This window comes from Opisthocomus hoazin, chromosome 3, assembly GCF_030867145.1.
Source record: "Opisthocomus hoazin isolate bOpiHoa1 chromosome 3, bOpiHoa1.hap1, whole genome shotgun sequence".
Lineage (NCBI taxonomy): Eukaryota > Metazoa > Chordata > Aves > Opisthocomiformes > Opisthocomidae > Opisthocomus > Opisthocomus hoazin.
This window is the reverse complement of record NC_134416.1, coordinates 40533000-40558534: the sequence shown is the minus strand read 5'-3', so window position 1 is coordinate 40558534 and position 25535 is coordinate 40533000. Positions and strand designations below refer to the sequence as shown.

The 25535-nt window shown below is 41.2% G+C and overlaps 1 protein-coding gene and 1 long non-coding RNA gene across 2 annotated transcripts in view; one reads left to right on the top strand and one right to left on the bottom strand.

Annotated features, from left to right (window-relative positions):
* The window catches only part of ARFGEF1 (ARF guanine nucleotide exchange factor 1), a 93887-nt gene extending 75134 nt beyond the window's left edge, over positions 1–18753 (bottom strand). Inside the window, exon 1 of the mRNA XM_075416034.1 lies at positions 18175–18753. Within this exon, the coding sequence (XP_075272149.1) occupies positions 18175–18298 (124 nt within the window). The 5' untranslated portion in view covers positions 18299–18753. The remainder of the gene's footprint in view (positions 1–18174) is intronic.
* On the top strand, positions 18742–21106 carry LOC142360841 (uncharacterized). Its single transcript, XR_012763427.1, has 2 exons — positions 18742–18827; positions 20642–21106. It is a non-coding gene; the product is annotated as an uncharacterized LOC142360841 (long non-coding RNA).
* Positions 21107–25535: the final 4429 nt, after the last annotated feature.

Sequence of the window (25535 nt, the reverse complement as noted above, 5' to 3'; positions counted from 1 at the left end):
GATCAGTATATAAAAATGTTGTTACCAACTGTCTCTCACAAAAATATCAACAAGCTGGACTAAGAAAAGCATTGCAAGCCTTTGGAGACAAAAAAGGAGCAGCTTTTCTGCCTCAATAATTGATTTTCAAATATTCTTTCCAAGAATCATAACTACCGTCTAAGTAATCCATAACAAGGTAAAAGAAACTAATTACCAATTATAAGTTCTATAAAATAGGGATTATAATCATAATTCTTTACAGAAGCAAGACTTTACATTTACATGCCCTCTGTCATTGCAAGCCAACATTACAAAGCACTCTGTGCATGAAGTTCCTCGAAGTACCTGTAACTCCACTAGAATCAGTTCGGAATCTACTCATTGAATCAGATACCAAATTTAAGGGAGGTGGGGAAGGTAAGCCTTGAGGAATGATCGAATTTAACTGTTTGAAATAACATGTCACTCCTCCAGTTTCTCTAGAACAGTTTGTGCAAGATTGTGCCCCCCCCCCCCATATTGTTTACCTGATTCAGCTCATAGGACGCATCAGTTTCTCAGCATATATATCAAAGAGAAAACAGTGAAAAACCAGGACAGACAGAAATTCTCAATTGAATGTATTGAGAATGGACTCAATACATCCAGTCCCTCTCTCTATCAATTTTCTCAAATATTCACTAGTTCATTTGAGTGAATACTTGCTTCAGTCAGCAGAACTGTAGCTTGTACTGCGTGCAGGAGCAGGACTGCAGACAGAGCAGTGGAGTTCGGAGCGTGGTGGGTTCACTCTTCTTCAAAGCCATGAGGAAACCAGTAGCTCTGTTGTTGAAGATTGTGAAATGTGTTTGCCTAGTTCTACAGACAATGAGGAATCATCGACAACTCTTAACTTGCCCCAGCAGCTTGATATGTTGCCCTCTGTTCTTCTGATGCAACCTTTAAGAAATTCACTTGGATCTAGGTCTTCATATTTTTCCCTCTAAGCACTGAATATAATATAGCTATTTCAGATTCATAGTAGAAAGTAAAAATTTAAGACTATATATCTCAAAAAATTTCATTTTTAATTATATATTTATGCACACAACCCCCATCTCCATATATAATGTGATTTTTACTCCATAGATCTGATGTTTAACTTGAAGTTTTAACTCAACAGAACATAGGAAACACCACAAGCATTTAACTAACAGTTTGAATGAGAAGATAGGTCATCACCAAAACTGCAATCACAATACTAACACATTTCCAGCCTCTACCACTGTTTCAGACATCCTGATAAACTTTTTATGAAAAGTACTCCTATCTACTCAAACACAACACAGATTCTTCTTTTTTATTTTGAAGTTAAAATTGAAACTCACAAATACAGACCAATAAAGGAATTGATGATGTATGATATTTCTGGTGAAAACTACCACAGCAGCATAGCATCAGTTCTTAGGAAAAAAGGAAGCTTGTGGTAATGCACATGGTGACTCTATGTCAAAATGGGCTTTCCACCCCCCCAAACAGAGTAGATTAGTTTCCATCATTTTTAAGATAAGAAACTCCAGCACATCCCTCATACTCTGCTTGGAAAAGTGTGAGTTTCTGCTAGAAAGATGACAGAAACAAATTTCACAGACACAAAATTAAATCTGAAATAGGGAAAGGGTTTTCATTCAAATAATTTCCATCTGTCTGAAAAAGCATATCTGAAATTAAATATACCCAGAAAAAAATCCTGCAATTTGTAACACATCTGAAAGGACACAATGATCTTTCTGAAGCTAATCTTTAAGTCTGACCTTTAAGTTCACAGTAGGCAAACATGAGCAGGCCTACTCAAAAAAACAAAGACCTGATAGTAAGAAATGATCACACCCCTCTGCAGTTATAATTGCTAGATTCTTCCACCACATCCACCCTTGTAAGAGAGAAACTTCTACACAGTCTGATGTGCCGCTGCCTGTTTATTACCTTTGGTAATATCTAAACACTTAACAGGCTGCCCAGAGAAGTGGCAGAGTCTGTTCCACTGGCATTACTCACACTATTGCTCAACAGGGCTCTCAACTTCGTCTAAGGCCCTGCTTTCAACAGATGATCTTCACAGGTCCCGTTCAATACAGACTTCTCTATGACTTGACTCTATACATTTCCAGAAGACTTCTGTTACAGAAGAACATCTCTTCATCATTCACTTGCAGTCAGCAGTCAAACAATGTGATAAAGGCTTAGCACAAATAAGTCTCTAAGGTATCTGAGTAATCTTAAAATTTAACTACCATTTTCAATTGTTTGCACTGACAACTGTAAAAGCATCCCGATAATTCAATAGAACCTACATCTAGAAACACAAAGTGTCGCATTCAAGGTAGGATCTGGTTTGATATATACGATGTTTCTACCTGCATGTTTTCATGCATGCTATCTGTATGACTTCTTCTAAGTGAAAGCTGTCAACGCAATCAACTGCTGTGTGGCAGACTGGCCGGGAGGTGTGCTTCAGGAGCTGCCCAAGCATTCTCCAAAGCCAAAAAAGAGATGTTCAAGATGATCAGTGGAACACAAGAGATTTGATACATATGAAGGCCCCCCTAACCTTAGCCATCTTAACTGAGTCCTGTTTCCAGAGTTCATGCTACCATGACAGAATCACCTAACAAAGAACAAGTGACAGATAACATGAATTTAAGTCATAAAGCCAGTTTTTCAACTCTTCCTCAGCACCAATACTCTCATATTTTAACAATAGTATTACAGTTGTAAACATAAAGTGCTGTATTTACATAAATTATGACAGAAACTCAAACAAAGAAAAAAAGACTATATTTTCAGTTATGTACTTGGGTTATTTATGAATCAAATTTTTAAGTCCTAACCAAATATAAATTGGAAAATCAAGTTGCAGCATATTTTGCAGCAGTTGAGCTCTGTTTGCGTTACACAAGCTTTCTGTTCTTCCTACTTCAGATACAACACAGTTTTTTACACCTACATGCAAAGTTTGATTCTAGAATTAGTGTATCTTCAGTTCATGATGCCATTCCCAGAAAACCAGTATTTTCATCATAATTTCATGTCATAAGAGCGGGTTTGCATGCAGTAGTTCTAGCCCATTTAGTTAAGAAAACATTTTTTTTCCTTTGTAGTTAAACATGAATTTTAATACATAAAGTAACAACAAAAAAAGATAATTTAGCATAAACATTTTTGAACTTTTGCACTACCCAGCTCAAAAGCTGTTTCACCACAGACTGCAGACATAATGGAACTAAATTAAAATAAATTTCAAACCAGAGGAGCCCAAGCAACTAATCAAGCTTGACAGACAATGAATGTTTCATGGAATACATAAGCAGATCAGTATCCAAAGATGCAAACAAAACCAGAGCATCCCTATTCCACATTTTTAAATAAAATTCATGCAAACTTTGAGAACTGTGGAACAAACCCAGAAATCAAACTTAAAAACAGCAGACTATATTGCACAAAGAGATACAAGAATGGCAAATTTTTCTGAAACTGTTCATATCTAGCCTGTATTTTGCTTCCACAAGTGGCCAACTGCATATGCTTAAGTAAATGCAGATAACAAAAGCAGGGCAAGAATTCTGCAATAGTAACCTCCTACCAGTATCTAGCCATCTGTGGCTTACACTTTTCCTGCACAAAGACTGTTCCTGCACATTTGACAACCCTTGCTAAATTTTCATTTAATCACTTTTGAAACCAATTAAAAGCTTTTAGGGTCACTGTAATTACAAGTTGCAGGAAAGAATTTTTTTTTTTTTGCTTTACTTTAAATAAACTGAGTTTTTTACAGGATGTCCAGATCTGCATTACAAGAAGTCACAATCAATTATTCTCTCTTCACGTCTATGCCACTTACAATCTTGCAAATACCCATCTTCCTCATTTTTTTCCCCTCCAGGGAGCAAGAGGCATAGCCTGCTTGTCTCTTCTGGAAGACATTCCATGCTTTCAGTTATCATTGTTGAGACTTCCAATGCATCACATCTAAATCCACTGTTTGTTTCTCTGGGAAGCAGCAGAGAGCAGAAGTACACATGGAATATACAGCATCTTCACAAAAAGTGGTGTAACAGCTTCTTTTTTTCCTCTTTTGTTTTCATATTTGTCTTTTTGACAAAGGAATCAATATTTTGATGGAATTATTCACAACTCCAATTCTTTCACAACCCACACCCCCTTGGATAAAAGCCTTACTTAAAGCCCATGTTTGCACACGCACAATTTTGACCCGTTTCCTCCCCCACTTCCCCTCTTCCACTTATACAGATTAGTCTGCATTTGTCAACACTTAACTGTGGGCTTTAACAGGTTGTTTTCACTCTTTTAAATTTTTTCTTTTGTCAACCCTTGTCACCTCACCATCCACCCCAAAGCACCACGAATCTCTACAGAACTGAAATACCTCTAGGTTGGAAAGCAGACTATGCGCTCCTTGGCAGCTCAGTACCTTCAGGAACCTTGGGTGAGCAACCCGGTTGAGGTTTACCGTAAAATTGCATTACCACATGCTTATCTACACACTCATCGACTCTGCCTTACAGAGTTGTGATGGTAAGTCTACCCTCTGCGAAGTCTGCGCTGATTCTTCCTCACCACAGCACACGTACCCACTCTGCTCTCTACCAGCTTCATTCTTTGCTACAGTTCAGACTTGCCAGTCTGAAGTCCTCAAGATTTCACTATCCCTTACACCCTTAGTACTTTTTTTGTTTTTAAAACATAAACACAAAGAATGCTGCTTCTCACATTCAGTACCTCCCATTCCTTTGTTAGCAATCAATGAAATTTTAATATTACATGCTTTATTAAGCAGTTCAGCAATTAGAGACCCTTTAAAAACTCCTAATCCTAATGAGTTAGTATGAACTTTGGCTTAAACTTCAGAATTTTTTTCTGACTCATTCCTTGTAATTCCACTATAGGAAACTTCCTCGCTTCCAAATACAACAAGGCAAATCATGTATTTCGGTCTCCTTCAGTATCTTTACATTCCCCAAACGCTTCTCTGATACTATTATCATTTACAAGCCATACAGATACAAGTGTGTTCTCTTCTTTGCTATTTGTTCATACCGACTTTATCAGAGGGTTTTCATAAACTTTTATCAATAGCTGGTATACACTTACTATTAACAAAACATGTGACAAAGAATCACCACGTTAGCTCTAAGCATTTTGCTCCTTTCAAAGTGTCCTCAATCCTGTATTACTCTTTCTGAAATTAAAAAATACGTGCTTTAATGAGTCTTTTTCACGACTACTACAAAGCTGAATTTGAGCATATTTTAGCGTATGTTTGAGGATGTAATGATGCGAATGCTCGCTGTTATGGACCAGCTCTTCAGCTGCTACATCTTAAACCAGTTCCTGGGCAGTGCTCGAGAAGGACTCAAGAGCTGCTCAGTACATCTTAACTGAATGTTACCTGTCAACACAGCTGATTTATTTACCTAACATGATTAAGCTTTCTGTAAAGTGCGGCAAATTTAAGATTCATACCTACATAATTAATGCTATGGAATTAAGACTTTTCCACAGATTATCCCTCCTCATTCCTGGCCTGTTAAGACAGCATCCTCATTTCAAAACCACTGATATTTCAGCTGACCATTTTTAAAGACTTCTGACATTCACAAACAAGCAAGCATACATTTGTTTTTGACATAGTTACCTACTGATGAAACTATTTCTTGTGACCTCTCTGTTATTTTCTGCTACATTCCACTTGCTCATTTGCTTGGTTGGTGACAGTTGAAGACTGAAATACATGTTTTACTAATGCTGTGTATCTATTCTGGCAAGGACAGGCTGCTGCTGCAGTACAAACCCATTATTATGTTTCTCAGTCTTGTTTCTGGATCGTTTGGCAGCATGAACAAAAGCTACACGTCCACTTTTCACACAGCCCACCTCTTCAATAATGCTTTGTCATGTAACGCGATCCTGCAGACATTCTTATTGTTTCATAAACGTTTTTTTTCAGGAGTAAGCACACATGCATAGCAATGATGATGCATCCTTCTTCCATATTTTTTAAAGTATAACCAGCTACTACAAACTACTATTACCTACACTGAAACCACTCGAGTTTAACACTTTATTCAAGGTAAGAAAAGCAGTGACACCTCTGCTGTCCCCTCCATGAACACAAGCATGCAACATACTAAACAGATGTGATACGCATACAGAACAGACTCATGGAATAAAATAAATCCTAGCATATAACGATAATTATTCGAAGCCAGGCATGTGAGCATATTTATCTCAAAGCAGGGGTTTATTTTGACTGCTGGAATATTTTTTTTTTTAAATAAAATCCAAAGTGAAAACTGATTGAACTATGCCTGCAGTGACCCTTCTCACATCCTGCAAAACAGGAACCTTCATGCTTTTTTATTATCATCCTGATGACAGGGGCAATAATTTGCCATAAAATTTTCAATGTCCATGAGCAGGTTTCGTACACCTTTCTGTTAAGCAATCAGTACTGTGAATTGTCAAAGACTACATACAACCGAGGACAATAAGCTCTTGTGCAGTGTGAAGTTCTAAGAACAGCCAGAATCAAGTTAAAAGATTCCTTTGTAATATGGGAAAATCTACATTTTATTTTTAACCTCCATCCTTGCTGTAGATTTCAGACAATTGTTTTTCGTCCTTTTGGAAATGGATAGTTTAAAAGGTAATTTAGAAGTTTGAAATTATTAAGCTTTATTTCAGGCTTAAATAAAAGATCCTTAGAAGTTCATGATACCTTGAGAATCCCCCAGAAAAACCCCATCTTCCCATTAAGCAGCCTGCTCGCTACAGTAACTTCAAATGCAATTTGCAAGTAGGGATGAAAAAACACAAGAAGCAAAACACATGACACTGCAAGGCTCTTACACATTTCAAGCACTAAAACTTTAAAGGTCACATGCAAGTCTATACATGAATTACACCACTGGCAACCTTCCAGCTAAAAAAGTATTATGCCACTTCCCTCTTGCCATAGCTCTGAATCGCAAGAAAATCATTATCTTTTCCAGATACAAGACGACAGCCAGGAGACTACAATCTCACGATTGTCTATAAAATTCATGAAGCTACATTTGAGAGGAAAAAAAAAAAGTATAACAAAAAAAGTACAGACAAGTGTATTTTTACATCTATGGTATGCCCCTAAAAAAGGTTACAACCATATCAACTTTGCACTTTTCTCTCAAAAAAAAAATAAATTTGTATTTCTAATAGAAAGCTCAAACTTTAAATCAGAAGGCTGATGTGACACCTTTCAAATGAAGCTTTCAAAGATTCTGATATAGGAAGCAGTTCTAAGATGTTTGAATGAACACAAGAAGTAAGAATATGAGTATTACAGTACTCTGAAAGCTCCAGTGCGGCCACTTCAGTACAGAACATATGCATTAGATTATTAATACAATGAAACCTTTATTTTCTATCTCCTATCTTTTATTTACTTCCATAATAAGCATTTTTGAAAGTTCAGACTGTTTAAATTAAGACAACTACTCATATGATAACTACTCTTTCTTTTCTCAGATGCTGATCAGAAGGCAAGCAGAAGACTACTTAAAAAGGTCACCACTACACAACATTGTTAGTGTCACAAGGAAGTGCTTCTTTTACCAGTGCTCACCAAAACTGTGAAGAACAAGACAATTAAGGTATTCAGTTCAGTATCTACTGGATCCACGAGTTTGCAATAAACTACTATGAAAAAGTGTACTTTCACTGACTGCACAAATTGCTTTTATATATATACACACAATTTTTATTTAACAGTAATTACTTACACTTTCTACTGCACTGAGATTCTGCCCCTCCCACTTGTTCTTTAAGAGTATTTTAGGACATATGATTAAATAAATGCTGTTACACACTACAGCAGTCAGTCAAAGAACTTTCAAAATCACCTTCTCTGTCATAAAAAGATAGCTGGCCTTTCTAACTGTTTGTTCTTATCAAAATAATGGAAATTTCTTCATATTTCAGAAGCCAGCACATAACTGTGGCCATTTCTAGGCAATCGGTTTGCAATCAAACGCAAGCATGTTCCACCATCAGCTAATGCTCATCAGCCATCTATTAGATTACATCTAATACATCTAATCTGTGCTATTCAAGGCTTCTTATTATTATTAATTTTATTTAAATCATTATATATATAAAAATATTTTGGCTATTTCTACCTCTGTGGAAGTAGAAATCTTTTACATCAGTTAGAGTTACGAATCAAAAGTGCATGTACTGCCACAGGTATAGGCTATATACAAAAATAAACCTCTGAAGTTACATGTATTCTTTAAGTTTTATAGATATTCACATTGAACAGTAGAGGAATCTCTAACTTTGTTTTAAAAGGTCCTCAAAACTACACTTTATTTTTCTTTAAAAAAAATATAAACCCCTTCCTTTCCTTGTGAGATTATTTCACCCTGACCCAGCCCTCCCTCTGTTCCAGTTTCAGGGAGCAGCTTCGGCTGGGGCAACGGGGAATTTTTGCATTGGAGGGGGAGCTGGGGGCTGTTATTAAAGCAAATTCCTACACAGAAGCATAAAAGAAAGAATGACCTGAAGGGCAGAGGTAAGAAACGTCTTAGTGCCATGCCACCTGCCTCAAGTTCATCACTGAAAGGCCTGGAAAGCAACCAAGCAGACAGACCGCAGCTTCTGCTTTCGTGTGAAAAGGAGGCGACCAAGGAAAGAATGGCCCAACTGCTGCTTTACCTTCAAAGTAAAAGACAGCGCTAATAATTTAAATGCAGAATTTTGTCTTGAGCTTAAGAATACAACGTAAGACTCGGGGATGGAGGTCAAACTCATCCCCTCTTCTCTTTCTGCATCTAGACACAAACCTAAGGCTCCTCCAAACCTCATTAACCATGAGAGTCTATTTTTGCCACAGTGTTACAAGACTATTCCAAAGAAGAAAACTATTTCCCTTTACAGCAAAATTCCTAAGCATTCTAGATCTATTTATACGCACAATTACGCACACATAATCACACAAAATAAAGTGTTATGTCTTAAATCACAAGTGGAAAACATCTAAGTGTTTCATTTCACTGCAGGTGAAGAAAATTTTAATCATACTTCTCAGGCAGTTAGGCAGTCTCTATCCAGCTTTCAAACTTTCATGCAAATGCAGCTGTCCTATTCCAGCCATTTTACTTACAGCAGTTAAAGTTCTGTTTCCATTTCAGGATAACACAGAGGTTAATATATTTGTATCTACTTTCTCATACGCTGCACAAGATCCAGTATGACATTCTTGCAGACGTCACAGTCCATTAGCCAAACGAAGCAAGCCAAATTAAGACTCTGCATTTTCCAGCTTTCTTGAGTTGCAGAAAAACACTGTGGGTTTATGCCAGCTGCTGCACTCTCGGTCCATGCAATAGTAGCAGCCAGACCTTTACATACGCTGTTATAGCCTGCAAGGTCGCTTGCCAGGCATGCACAGGTGTGTTAAACACAGCAGAACCACGCCTTTGCAAAAAACTGCTTCATTTGAAAGGGCATTTCCATTAGCTTATGCTTATTACCTGCATTAAAAATACACTACATCTGTGTTAGGTTGTAGCAAAGTTTTAAAATTAAAATACGATGGGAAACTACCAAATAAATCAAAACAGTGTCACACTACTAATATTTAATTTACAGATTTGAAACTTCGTAACTGTACCTCGTACTATTCAACTGGACAGCTGAGCTCTGTAGTATAAAATACTATTTAACATCTTTACTAAACTACAGCATTTTTATCTCAATTGGAAAGCCTAAAAATGTTTTCCCTAGTTTCTCTCAAACTGCAAACCTGTGCATTGCAATGCTGAAGCATGTTAGTCATTCAAGCATTCCTGACAACTAACTATAAATGCAAATTGATGCTCGAGTCCCACATTTACTTAATAAAAACACAAAGCAGTAAAACACCCCTGTATCCAGCACTGAAATCTCGTCATTAAATATTTACAAACCTAATTAGACTTCTATTTCTAAAAGAAAAGAAGGAATAACATTACAAAACCTGTTAAGATTATTAGAACAGCAAGTGCTAAACAGTGAGTGCAGAATTTTTGTTATTAATGGACCATCTTTTTAAAACCTATCTCCCTCTGTGTTTAAGAACAGACACAAAAGAGGGCTTGAATAAACCCACTTATGTCAAGGGTATTTTCAATTTTCTTAAAAAATTTCTGAAGTTTTTTTCTGACACAAGAAATAGATGACATGAAAGAAGATTGAAGAGCACCAGACAGCAGATATGATCCATCTGAACAAAAACAAGTACTAAATAGCTTAACATTAACAACCATGTAATCTCATGCCACATTAGCATACATGATACACAGAGTAACAGACATGTTCGGTGGGAGGAAACAGAAGTAAAACATTCTCAACTGAAATCAACAATTATTAAAAAAAAGTGCCCATAGCAATCATGCCCTAGATGTGTTAATAAAAGACTCTCTTGTTTTTCGCAAAAATTAGTTAAGCTGTTAGAGTGTGTATACAATTCTAAAGTAAAATGCTGAGATAAAAGACAAAAAAACACCCAAGCATGACAAAACAGCTAGTTAGATAATACAACCAGAATGAAAATTGCTTGGCAGAAAAATTAAGTAATACTAGAAACAGAAGAACAGCATACCTGCAAAAAAACAGGATCTGAGCCAGTGAAACAGGCAACCATACGAGTTTATCGAATTCAACTGGGGGTACTGTCCCCTACTTTGGTCAAGTGTAAACCTGCTTTTCAGGGTTGGGTTTGTCTTTTTATTTTAAAATCTATCTGAGACGCTACTGAAGAATTGTTCTTTGTTCAAGCTCAAAAAAATCACAGGAGGAAAAAAAAAAGATTAAAACAACTGAGCAGAAAGATATTTTGGGAACCTAACCAAACATTGCAACCAAATACATTACTGCTTTGGGATCCTTCACTAGCAGGAGTACATTTGATTACAGCTTAGAGGAAAGCTACAAGTAGCTGTTTCAGAGAATAAACACCACCAGAATGCAGCAATGATCACTCAGCTCAGGAAGTTTTGGCGATTTGTCATTCCTGAAGAGGACAAAAAAAAAATAAAAAAAAAAAATAAATCAGTGGGCGTGACCAAGGTGGAGGAAGCGAAATTCCCTCTCAAAATTAAAGCTTCATTTGTCATTTTTGGGTTTCACACACACACAAACAGCACTTCCACAACACACCAAGTACACAAGCTCTTTTGTCTAATGTTTAAAAGCACAAACATAGTTTCACTTAAACTCCCATAAAATCAAAAGTGACTTTTATTAGAGAGACAGGAATTTCCAAAACAGAATCATCCTTTTCTGACGTTTCAGAGGAAGCATGCAGCGTGACTGCCTTTTATAAACTCCTGAAAGGCATAGGCAGATGCAAGACATCTCTGAAACAATTTTTGCTTAAATTAAAACGCATCTTTTGAAAAGAAGATGTGATAAGAAGATTTGCAACATCAGAGAACAAAACCAGCCCACTGTTTTCCTACCTGTGTCTAAACAGAAGCAACAGACTCAATCTTGATTCTTGCACTGGTTTTTTCATTCTCTAATTAGTATGGCTCTTCGAGCATGTCTCACTGATAATAAAGCCCAGGTACTGCTGAAACCAGGGGTAACCTTACTCTAAAAGTTTTATCAGGTACAGAGTTAGTACAACCTCCAGATTCCCTACCCAGGCTTCAAAGCTGCTCTTGACTACAGCACCATACTAAGAGCTCAGATAACTCAAGACTTCAAGTTCTCTACAGGGCTCCTGCTTCACAACTAAAACCCCATCATCTACTAATACGTCCACACTGAAAACGAAAATGTAAAACTTCAAGTTAAAGAAAAACAACAAACAAAACCAAACTCAGAAACCCCCAGAGAAATCCACGCAAAATCCCCAACACCGAGAATACCTAAAAGCTAAGACCATGGATACAGTAGAAAGAGGCAACATGAAAAATGAGAAAAGAAGTTACAAAATCTGTCAATATTTATCAATCCAAATGAAATTTTATCAAGCCTTTTGCTACCAGTTTGGCAGTTCTTACTTCTAATCGTGTAAAATCAAGAACTGAAGAACACAGGAGTTACAGAAGACTAAGATGTAGGGAAAATGCCTTATAATCTATCACAAAAAACTTTAACGGGTATAGGGCTTGTGTAAAACAAAACAAAACAAAACAAAAATCTTTCTCAAATCCTTGCTGACTGGCATTTTTGTTCTCACTCACATCTTGTATCAGCTACTCCACTACCTTGCCTGGGATCAACATCAGGCCAATACACGAGTAATTACAGAGGTCATCCTATTTATCCTTGTAACAATGTTGGCACAATAGTAGATGTCTTTCACTTCTTTGGAATTTTCTCCATGTCCTAAGATTGATTAGAAACCAATACGGGAGTTCTGCCAGGTATTTCAAACTCTTGGGACTTGACAGGCCTATTTTTAGCAGCTCTTTTACATTTATACTCAAAATGGGAAGTTATCATATAACAAGTATCACCTACCTTATTGCTCAAAACAAATATTTTTATTTAACACTCACCTGCATTCCATTAAGACATCTATACAGTATATATGCTGGTGTTTATTTTGTGGTTTTTTGGGTTGTTTTTTTAATTTTCAGTTCTGATACTAGATGTTTTTGGTAGAAACCAAACACATTAGCTACCATTTGTACAATTGCCCTTGTACAATATTCTCTTTCTATAAAACCCCACAGAAGTATTTTATTCTTTCCCTGGTTGTTTGGGGACTTTTTGTATCTATGTGATTTTCTTAAAGGACACAGTAATAACTGCCAACCAGGCACAGAGTGCTTCTTGGTCTGGATCCATCTGACTAGTACAGCTAGGTCACATACTTTTTGCTTTCAGACACGCACAATAGAGTTCTGCCTCCTCTAACAAATAAAAACTATTAAGATTCTTACTCAATTCTGTCTATTTCCCTGCTACCTCTCTCCTCCCTCAAAATCTTCAGCATTGTGTTTCCCAAGTCACTTCAGCCTCTGACGCTCCATTGACAGTAGCTTTCTTTCCCAGACAAAAATATTTTCTCCCGGCAAACCACCAATTTACACATCATACAGGAAAACTCTCTGGCTTGATGCAGAAAACACGAAACTCCCTTCCCCCTGCCTATTCCAATTCAGAGTGACTGATCTACCGCTGGCTGCCGCAGAACTGAATGCGAGTCACACATAAGTTTTCGCTGGTCTCGCTTCCCAGGCTCCTGGCAGCATTTGTTTGCTTCAAAGTCCTAACTAATCAGCAACTTGATAAAAATATCAACACCAGTGAAAAACTCAAAACTGACAGGCAGGTGCCCCAAAAGCAGACAAGGCTTCATCTAGCTCTTCGTGAGTCCATGATTTCCGCTAAAAGTTTCACCAAGGACAGGGAAGAGAGACTGACTCAACACCACCAGCTGATGCTTCCCTCCCTATAAACACCCATTCGACAATCCTCCCTGACAACTAAACAAGTTAGCATATTTTACAACATATTATCAAAATACTAGCTCAATACCAATTATTCCCTGAAAGACTCCAGAAGAGGTCTGGAATGAACATCTGGCATCAACGGACAAGATAATTTTTTTTCAATTGTATACGAAGCAGACACACAAGACTGGATACTTATTGTCATCTTAAAAAAAAAAAAAAAAAAAGACATAGTGGTTAACTGGAGACAAGAACCAAGGGAAGAGAGGAAAAGATGACAATTACAGGAATAATATACTGGAAGACGGTACAGAAAAAGACCACCTAGAACAAAAACCCACAAAACAGTAATGATATTTCATTATAAGAAATAGATGCACTCTGGTCACAAGGCAACAACTTTTCATTTTAAGCTTCAACGCTCCAATCAGTGCTCTAAAATACCCAGCAGAACAGATATATTTAAAAACTGCCCTGTGTCACAAAGACGTGTTGACGTCTTTCAAGATCAGATTTTATAAGATACTGAAAATCAACACTAAAACTTTCAAAATATCAAAGGCTTTAACTGAGGACGTATTTCAGGAAAAAGTCAAAGTTCCACCTTAAAAAAACCCCATTTTTTTCCAAGACAAAAAGCAAGCATTTGATACTTATTCTCCATTAACACTTTTCCAACCCAAATAGAATCTACCTTATTTTCTGCAAAAGGGTTTTTATATGCACCCTGCCAACCATCCCCTTTCTCAAGGGAGATTAAAGCTCATCAGTGTTGTCATTCTACGTAGCCAAGAACTGATTACATTTAAAACAATAAAAAATCCCACTACACACAACTTCTCTTAAATTAGACCCATAAATTTGACATAAATGGCACTTTACACCTCAGATGCAGAAGGGAACCTGGAAAGCAGTTTGTGGGGCCAAAGAAACCTTACTGCTACCAAGCCAAGTTTTAAATCTTTGCAAAAGTAGTTGAGATCCTAACCACACTGAAACCCTGCCAGTTAGAGCCCAAGTTTAGCAAAACAAGCAAGAGGAGGGAAGGACAGCTGCAACTTTTAGGGTTGTTTTTTTTTTTTTAAATACTTCTTGGTTTGTACTAGCAAAAAATCTCCATTTATCCTGCTTTCTTACTTGTAGCTTTAAGTGTTTCAGAAGAACAACTAAAACCAGAAAATAAATTCTATACAGACAATGGTGCTTGTATATTGTGAAAATAAATGCCCACAACACACGCAAGACAACAGACAATGGTACAATATCGATCTCTTTGTACTCAGCATAGAAAAGACTTTAATAATTCTGGGCTTTGGCTTCTAGAAAAGGACAACTAATTGTGATGAAAGGTGGAAGGTAGTCTACTAAGAACAGCATTAGCCGAAATACAAACAGAAATTCAGCTTATCCAATACTTCTCCAGTAAAATTAATTCCAGAGGAGTAACACAACAATGGTCTTACAATGCATTTTTAACTGTTTGTGCTAATTTAGGAAAGTTTTTTTCCATGCAACCAGCATTTGCAACACGTACATGCGTTTCTGTATTGACTGTCAGCCTAGCTTACTCTGACAACCGAAAGTGAGCATCTACATATGCGAGAGACACGAGAAAATAGAACTAAGAAGGGCAAAAAAAGAGTCAGAAAAATTTATGCAGGTGAGACTTTCCCAGGCCATTCACAAATCTGCACAGGCAAAGATATAGATGAATCTTCCCACCTCTGGGGCGAGTTCTACTCCAAACGTTACCTGTTTTCAGAAAAACTAAGATTCATTACTTAATTACATCCTGCTGCTTCATCATCCTACACATGCATATAACGGCAGCACAAACTGAACGGAGCTGTTACTTTCACGGTGCATGATACCTACCTCATCCAGCAGGATCTCTGCATGACAGACCTTTTAAAACTGAGCTTCAGCCCTCTTCAGTCGGTACTTCCAGAACTCCAAGCAGCATATGCACGCTCTGCTTTAAAATACGTAGCGGGTACATAGCTGTATGATTTTACATTATTTGCAGTTTGGAGTTTCAAAGAAGAGTTGCTTGACTCCTGATCTGCAGTTGAACTAGCAGCCTTTGTGCAAGCAGGGAATTCTGGTTTGCTCAGCTTCATCCTTCTGTAAACCGCCTTTCCAGGCGGACAAATGGAAACCCCAGATTCTGACACAAAGCACTAACAGTTTGTTCAATGTTTGGTCTATTAAAACCTTTATATTCAATTGAGGAATTCCCTCCCCCCCCAGACCTTTTACAGACTATGTATAATGCAGCAGGTTTACTGTAAAGTTTCGTATACCATAATATGGCTGAAAACCAACACAGAAACAGCAATGCAGGGAACTGACTGGGAAGGGAACCTCTAAATCTAATCCTGCTGTCAGCTTGCTCCTGATGCTCTCTGCAAGCGAACAATTTTAAAGATAAACTCATTCTCTACCTAGATTAAGTGTAGCTGCTATGCAAGTAAACAACACGATGTTCTAAATTAGCTATATTTCATCAGATGACTAGAGGAAGCAATTTTACATTCTTTACACATGGAGAACGTCTTTCAGAACGTTACATGAAAAAAAAAAATTAAATGTGGAGTCAACCATTCACTGTTAATCCAGACACAACCTGGTGAATCATTAGATTCAGGATGTGACTATAAGGCTTTATAAGCTTTATAAGGCTTTAAAAAACAAAGAACCTTTACAACTCAAGTTGCAATAATTAACTCATATTTTGCTTTCTTATCTTCTAATCGCTCAGAATAACGGCCAACGACTATATTTTATTGTGCCACTATCTAAAAACATCTATTTCAGTAAGACTCTGTGGTCATTAACATCATGTCTGATATTTTTCAAGTTCATGAAGCCCTTTTATATATGCTAGCTAATACACACAGTCTTGCATTTCTCTTTTCCTGCATTGCCGGCTTTTATACCCACACACCATACCATTTTCCTATTTAAGCCCCAATCACGCGATCAGATCCACAGGTTTCAATGAAGCTGTAGCATGGAAATCACTGGGATATGCGCTCGGGGTTCTCCTTGCACAAATCAGTTTACAAGATAAAAGATGCAGACTGTACAGTCTAGAGGGCTTGCTTTATAATCTATGTAACACAATGGAGCCATGCTTGGAGGGATCTGGATGATACTTCAGACAGATCGAGCTACCAAAATGAAGTACAGCAAAAACCCGAGATTAATACCAGCATCTAATTCTACAGATGATACACAGGCTGGACATAAGTTCAGTTTAATAATAAGAAAACCTTTCTCTGTTTTATTTCTAACTGGAATATGCAGTCCAAAGTTAACAGAAAAACCAAAGGAATATCAATTTAATCCCATCTGTCTAAACCATAAGGTTATGATTATTAATAATTCTAGTGATAAAAGAGAGATGTAATAATTCAAATAGAGTTTTTCCTTAAGAAATAAATAGTTGAACTACTGCCGTTTCTCCCCCTCCATTTGTCAGGGTCTTTCACAGACAAAAAGAAAGAAAACAAGAAAAGGAATGTTCTTTTTTAAATGAAAAGCAATACAAAAGACAAATGAACAGAATGACAAAAGAACTGAAAGGTTGAAATTAGCTAATATTCGTTTTTAAAACAAGAAAGTTTATTATTATCTCATCACACAAATCCATTTAAGCAGAAATTATTACTGCACAGAATCAAGATCATTACCTCCCAAACCAGAAACAATTACATAAGAATGGGACGGCCATAATCCAATTTATGTATTATTTAAATAAAGCAGGTCTTTCTCCAGAAGCCCTTCCGTAAATACGTCAATATTTTGCCACAAAGGTTCAAACCCTGCCTGTACTCATCACGCCAGAATTCTAAAGCCCAAGTTCTCCTGTTATGCTGCCTGTTATCGACCGCGTACGTACGCCCTGTGCATCCAGCCGCGGTGGCGTTGACACGGAACCCAACAGCCCTGCTCCGCCCGAAGCAGGCAAGCACTCCCACACCTCTGCTGGCTGCACCGACTCTGCCATGCGTGAGGGAAGCCCCCTTCCCCGCCAGTAACGGCGGGGCTAAGGCTCTCCCTGGCACACCTCCCGGACCATCCTCTGCCTCTCCAGCCCTCCTCCCTAGAGGACAGCGTCCCGACTTCTAAAGGCCACCAGCTCCAGACGTGGCCTGGTGTCATTGTCTCCCGCTCTCCGCCACCCCCGCTCCCCCCCCCACCCCCGGCCCTCCTCCCTCACCGCTGCCTGTCACCTGCTCCCTCCCCGCCGCCCGTCTGCTTCCAGGTCAGCTCGGCGCCTCCGTCTCTCTGCCTATTCATCCTGCGAGCGGGGAGGAGCAGGAGGAGCGCCCGCCGCGGCCGCAGTGCCCTCGCCGCCACTGTCGGCGCGGGGCAGGGCGCGGAGGCACCGCTCCTCTCCCCTCAGCCCTGGGGCCGCCTCAGGGCTCCGCGACAAGGCCCGGGCAGGCCTCGGCCTCCCTGCGCACCCGCCCCGGGCCGCACACGACTCACCAGATCCTCCGCTCCATCCCAAACGCCGCGCCCCGGCTCAGCCCTTCCCCGCCGGGCAGCCCCCTCCGCCACACTTCCCCGGAGAGCCCCCCAAGCACCTCTTCGCCTCCCCCCACACCACAAACGCATCCCACTCCATGGGGGACGGGGCCCGGCAGCGCACCCCGACCGCCGGGCGCCCCTCCCGCCCCGGGCTGCGCCTCACCTAGGGCCACCTCGCAGGCTTTGCGCAGCTGGGAGTGATGCGCCTTCTTCACCTCCTTGTCGGCCAGTATCTTCTCCAGGGCCCGGGTCAGGAACATGTTTTTCGTCTTCTTCCCTTCATACATGGGCGCGATCGAGCCGGGAGGAGGAGGAGGAGCAGGGGAGGGGAAGGGAGAGCGGGGCACCGGCCGCTTCCGCCGGGGGAGGGCTGCGAGGGGCCGGGGCAGGCGCCGGGGAAGGGCTCCCTCAGCGGGAGGGGAGGCTGGGGTGGGCCCGGGCGGCGGCGGCAGCCAACCCCCGCGGCGGAGGGGAGGACGAAGCCTTCTCCTTCCTTCTCGTTCGCCCGCTGCGTGTGTGCGCGGAACGGCGCCCGCGACGCGCTCAGTCCCCGAACCGCCCCCGGCCCGCACCCGCCTCCATCAGCGGCGGCGGCGGCAGCAGCGGCGGCGGCGCTGGCGGCAGCAACAACCTGCCCTCGCCATGTTGGAAGGAAGCGACGTCAGGACCGCGGCTGCGGAGCGGGAGGAAGCGGCGGCCGTGCCCCGGCCGGGCGGGCGGAGGGAAGCGGGCGGGGGGGGAGCAGCCCTCGCCTTCTGCCCGCCCCGCGGGCGCGGTACAGGTGGAGCGGACCCGCGGGAGGCAGCGCAGAGGGAGGTACGGAGATGGCCGCTGCCACCTGGCAGCCGGCTGAGGAGGAGGAGGAGGGGCAGGACTTCCCTTCCGGGCCACCAGCGCTGGGAGGGGGAGGAAGGCTCCTCCGGGAAGCGCCACCTGCCCCGGAGGCGGGGGAGCCCTGCCGGGGGTAGGGCACGGGGCTCCCTCGGCGGGTAGCACCCGCCCCTTCCCCGGCCACGGCCTCCCCTGACGGGAAGCCCCCGGGGCTCTGCCTGAGGGGAGGAGCGAGCGCGCTCGCCCGCAGGATGCGGCCGCGCTCCTCGCGGCCCTGCGCGGCGAGGCGGAGCGCGGTGCCCGCCGCGGGGACGCTCCCTCGGCCCCAGCCACGCCTCTGCCCCTGAGGAGCGGCCGCTGCAGCCGCCCGCCCTGCCCTGTCCTGCCCGCCCTCGGCCGTGCCGCCGCTGCCGGGGCCCGGGACGAGCGCTTCGCCTGGCTCTGCTCGCCGTGCCTTCGCCCTCTGCCTGCACGGCGCGGTCATCCCGCATTTCTTCCCAGTCGTACACGCGCTAGGAGTACAAAGCATTAGAAAGAAAAGTGCCTTCACTCGTACCAGTGACGTTTGTGTTTTGATAGTGCTGTAAGTTTTTGTAAAACTGTTTTGTGTGTTTGTTTTCGCTTGCGTTCTGTGGCCTTTTTCCCTCCCTGAGGGCCAAGGAGTGTTTTCCTCACGCCGGGTTCAGGGCCGAGAGCTCTGCTCGGCTCTGGCTAACTGGTTTGCAGCGAAAACAGCACAGGACAAGTTTTTGCCCTCAGAGGTGGTACAGCAGTATTTAAAAGTAGCATGCGGCACTAACTGAAGCCAGGTCTGTTTTACAAAATTTTTACTTTAAACAAAAAATATGAATAAAAATTAATCTGGAAATGACTGAATTTGTAATCATACCTCCGGGCAGAGCGGGACAAGGCTGTGGGGTCAGTGCACCGGGAGCAGAGATGGTTATGGGAACCAGGGGCCATCTCTGACCTTGGAGGATGGAGAGCCAGCGCAGGGGAAGGAGGGTGTCCCCGGCGAACCTTTCCTCTTCTCTGTTCCTCTGGTTCTGCTGCATCAGTCAGGACACCTGTCTTGCAGGGAGGTTAATCCCCATCCCTTCCTTGTGGAGAATTTGAGAGAGAGCTTGCCCAGTCTATCATGCCACCATGCTAAGGCCTTGCAAGCAGCCTTGCATTCTTTACTGAATATTTGAGCACCTGTGTTTCTCTACAACGAACTGATGGTAGCTTCATTAGTAAAGGTACAGTGATCCCAGTCACCCTAATGAAGAGGCAGCTAATGCTGACCAGTATTGCTTTCATCAGTTTCCCAAATTAAAAATTATTTGTGCCAAAATGACTTGTTGCCATATAGGTATCTATATTTGGACTTTTTAAGGAATACCGTGGCACAAGGAATTTGGCTAACACTATAGGTGAATGCCAGGCTTGACTGTTAGAGCAAAACACATATTTTGCTGAAATGACTTGACCTGCACCAGGGGCTTTTTCTAGTCACTGTCAGTTAGAACCCGCAGGCTATTTTGTTACCCAACTCATAAACAACATTAAGAGGGTGGACCTGATATTAGCCTTTATAACAGCTTTGTGAGAGAGTTAGAAGTCACCTCACCAAGCACACTGGTTCTTGAAAAAAAATATACAAGTTTTTTTAATGACCATATTCCGGTTGGGTTGGTTTGTTCAAAAGACTGCATCTTCAGCAACACAATTACTAAGCATAATTGAATTATTTCTAGTCATTTATGTAAGGAAAAATCTTTTGCCTGTTTGTTAAATGTCAATTTTTTTATACACAGGTGCAAGTTCAGATTCTGATATCAAAATGACTTCGGTCTCTCAAAGCTGCCCGCTAGTGACCACATGGCAAGAGTAAGGATTTCCATGGAGTTCTTGCTGGCATCCGAGTCCAGATTTCCTTAGCCAAGTCAAAGCTTGCAAATGTTATTTAGCAAATGGAGTTTGCTATTGATTTTCACAGTCCATTTGGCAGAAATAGACTTGCAATTGCAATATCATGAAGACAATAGGTATCTGTATGTAAAGAGCACCAAGGACTGCAGCTAGCTGTTTTGTTCATATTGATGTCTATTTTCATATGCTGTACACAAGATTATATTACATGTAAAGTATGTTTTAGTTGAGCATATAGAATTGCTGCTGAAACATCAAGCTACTGGAGGAAAAGACCTGTCAAATAGAGACTTAGTTTCATGTCTTTCATTCCTTCTCTAATATGAATAGATTAAACTTCTTGTTTTGTTTTGGTTTTTTTCATGTGGTTTGAATCTTCAGTTTCTGCTCTCACGTTCAAACAACTGCTCCTCAGTTCATCAAATTTGTAGCTTGGCACAGCTGGTACTCTATATCTACATGCTAGTGACAAGGCAACCCCTGCCTAAACCTGGCAACAGTGTAGAGCCTGTATGTTATCAAAGGACTGCTTCTGAAATTGCACGGGAAGATCTTATTGTAAATCATCTGTCCAGCAGGTTGACATCCAGTTTCCTTCCAAGAGCTGAGCCAATAAGGATGGATATCTATGACATAACTATGACATAAGCATTGGAGATAAAAAGACCTTTAGGGCCAAGAGATGAATCGTCAGCTTGTGTGCTGGGTCCCAGTGCTTTGAATAGAGCCAGTTGTTACGACAGCTTTATTTACTAGGGAAGCCAAGTATTAAAATAATGTTTTGCCAATTATGAAGAATTTTATGGACTATGAGGAAGCATTTTGAGGGCAGATTTTGTTGCAGAGACTATAGACCATAAGGAACACGTTTAGCTCTTTGCTGATTACTTTAAAAGCTAGGGGGTTATGTCTGTTGAAAAGAGAATAAGAAAACTCACGAGAAAGTGTGAATATTTGGAATATTTCTGTCTAAAATGGGTTGCTAATTAAAGATAGAATCATAGAATCATGGAATCATTTAGGTTGGAAAAGACCCTTAAGATCATTGAGTCCAACCATTAGCCTAACACTGACAAGTCCACTACTAAACCATGTCCCTAAGCACCATGTCTACATGGCTTTTAAATACCTCCAGGGATGGTGGCTCAACCACTTCTCTGGGCAGCCTGTTCCAATGCTTTACAACCCTTTTCATGAAGAAATTTTTCCTAATATCCAATCTAAACCTTCTCTGATGCAACTCAAGGCCTTTTCCTCTTATCCTATCATTCGTTACTTGGGATAAGAGACAAACACCCACCTCGTTACAACCTTCTTTCAGGTGGTTGTAGGGAGCAAGAAGCTCTCCCCTCAGCCTCCTCCAGACTAAACAGCCCTGGTTCCCTCAGCCACTCCTCATAAGACTTGTTCTCTAGACCCCTCTCCAGCCTTGTTGCCCTTCTCTGGACACGCTCCAGCACCTCAATGTCCTTCTTGTAGTGAAGGGCCCAAAAACGAACACAGTACTCCAGGCGTAGCCTCACCAGTGCCGAATACAGGGGCACGATCACCTCGCTGCTCCTGCTGGCCACACTGTTCCTGATACAAGCCAGGACGCCATTGGCCTTGTTGGCCACCTGGGCACACTGCTGGCTCCTGTTCAGCTGGCTGTCGACCAACACCCCATGATCCTTTTCTGCCAGGCAGCTTTCCAGCCACTCCTCCCCAAGCCTGTAGCGTTGCATGGGGTTGTTGCAGGACCCGGCACTTGGCCTTGTTGAACTTCATACAGTTGGCCTTGGCCCATCGATCCAGCCTGTCCAGATCCCTCTGCAGAGCCTTCCTACCCTCGAGCAGATCAACACTGCCGCCCAACTTGGTGTCATCTGCAAGCTTGCTAAGGGTGCACTCAATTTCCGTGCCCAGATCATTGATAAAGATATTAAACAGAACTGGCCCCAATACTGAGCCCTCTTGAACAGATGGTGCCATACAGCAGCAGTGCCTTGCGAAGAATTCCGTAATGCTTGTTAGATACTGTGATTCCAATGCCCATACCGTTTTGGTTTCAGCATGGTTTCTGCTGTACTGGTGATTAGTGTCAGTCAGTGGCTGACCAAATGACTGTAATCCTCATAGCTGCAGAGATCCCTATTTCATTGCTGGTGAAGTCCTGAGGATGTGGAAAAGGACTGCCAATTGTTTTTTCTGTTCAAACCGCTAAGTCTGCAGGCAATGTGTATGAAATATTACAGTTGTGCTGTCTAACCTGAGAAATGTTTTCTGACAAACCTAAAAGAGACACACTGATATAGATGTACTAAAGCACAAAAGCATCGTTGCTTTGTTAGAGCCTTTACTTTTAAGCATAAAGCAGCGCAAGAGAAAAAATGTGTTTGAGAAACATGCCAAAAATTACTGTCTAGCACTTTTATATTTACAAATTAAATGGAGTATTCCAAAAGTCATTTATATTGTTTCATGTATTTAAAATGTTTTCAGTGAGTATTAGATACTTGTTTAGTAAAAAACTGTAGAGAACTTTCTGTGTGAGAGGGAATAATTAGCACCTGCTTCTGATGGTTTTATGTACAATGTAGTGCTTGTCTGAAAATCCAGAAAACTAGGGCTTTTAAACCTTTGCTTCTGATGGACTGCAAAAGGTGACTATAAATAAAGTGCAGTTTCATGCTTGGAACAAGCTGATGATCTGTGGCTGCACTGCCTGCTAAAGGGAACTCTCACCTGTGAGCTCAAACCTTCTTTGTTGTGTTGGCGCAGCCGTGCAACTGTGCAGGGAGTCAGTTCAGCTCAGTGGACCCGTTAAAAATCAGCTTCACCAGAAAGGTGGCTTTCCGTGGGATCTGTGGATTGATCAGACTTACCTGCACATTCAGTAATTCTTCCACGAGAAAGGGAGTGGGGAGATGTGGTCAGGGGAGGTGAGGAGGGACAGTCCACTGCTCATGGGGGCACTGTCTTCTCAAATCATGTTGATGAGCTTTGAAACTGGACACTAATAGTTAGCCTTTGATCACTTTTAGCTAGAATAAGGCAGAACTGCCACTAAAAGGAGCAATCCTTCCTGCTCCTGCCTATAGGTTTATTGCTTCCTTTGGTCAGCACAAGCATTTGCATGGTCATGTTGTGAATTACGTGCTGAATTACATTCAGAATTTAATTAGGTTGAAACTAGCCTGACAAGAAACAGAGGATTTTTGATCTAGATATATTCCATTTCCTGATTCATCAGGCAACCGCACAAATGTTTGTGTTAGCTCAAGGGAGGGGATAACACAAGGACAGGAACAAGAAAACAGGCAAGAAGAGGGCAGGCTTGCACTTTTTGGCAACAGTACCAGTTTATGCCAGCATAAGGTATTGTTTAAACTACTTCTTTTTATATAAAATTTCTTCAGTATTTCCATTGTGCAAGAGACTTCTCAGCCCTGTCTCTGTATGTGACCCCATATATGGGATGGATGGGTCAATAGATGGGACCAGTGTCTTAGTGCCAGTGTATATGAGTGTTTAATTGTGGCAGCTCACTTGTTGGAACCTTCTTTAGCTGCAGTGTAGTACTTTGCCTTTGCTCCTGTTCTGTTTTCGGGTACCAGATGCAGATAATCAGTGCGTGATGGATCAGGGTCCAGATGGATCTGGCAGATGGGAACCTGGAACAGGAGAGAAGCTGTGATTCTGTTCTGCAACTGCAGGCACTTTGATGGAGAAGCTTTCAAGTCTCATACTGAATGCATAAGATTTAACAGGTCTACTGATGGTGCTTGGTCAGGTAATACTGAGGTACAAAGAAGGTATTTCTCTCTCTCCCTTTGTGGGACCCTAGGCCTGCCACCCATGTAAAAATAAGTGAATCCTAATTAAAAATATCCACTGGATTTATTATGCAAAGGATCTCAATCTGTCAACCAAACTGCAAGAGATACACTCACTATAAATGTGCTTTAATACTTTTAAGAGGTGGGTTTTTTTTCTTCCCCGCTAAATTCAGGAGCTGAAACTACGAGTCCATAGTTTGTTTGCAGAGTGCGTATTTTAGAGGTTCAAACAGGCTGCAGTATATCCACTGCTGCACTGAAGGAGCAAAATGCAAGTATTTATTAGCATGGTGAATATTAATCAATAGGTAATTCCTAGGCTGCTTCCAAACATTGGTACAAAAACGTAGGATACCCTAGAGTGACCAATAACAAAATAAACATCTGTCACTTTGAGGAGACTCTTGGAAGGTGACAAATTTATTCCTTAAAGCTAAAAAGTACAGGCTCTTGCTGTATTGAAATACATTCTCAGTACATTTAAGCAAAGATACATACTCCTGGTAAAGCATGATATTTGTCAATTTGTGATAGCTGCAGGAAAAATGTCAGATAGCAGTGAAGAAAAAAACCCCACCTCTGGTGGTTGATGGAATGAAGTTTTGAATTGTGGCTGGAAACTGGAGGATATCAGATGTTCCTGGCTGGAGCTTGCATTTATGTGCTGGAAGCTTATACTGCTGCATTTGCTGGAATGTGATCATGTTTTGCTAGGAATTTTTCTTCTATGTATAAGAGTTTTCAACAACTTCTTTCTTCAGCGTTTTGCTCCTGCTAATAGATGAATAATTCAGTTCCCAGCTTCCGTGGCACCTCCGCATATCATTCCCCAATAGAGTGAATGAAGAAGGAATAAGGATATTCATTTTAAAGACCGAAAGTAATATATATTTTAAAAATTGGTTATAGAGTGGGTTTTTTTAAAAGTTTCTGCAGCAGTTTTTCAAACTTGGGGACCTGA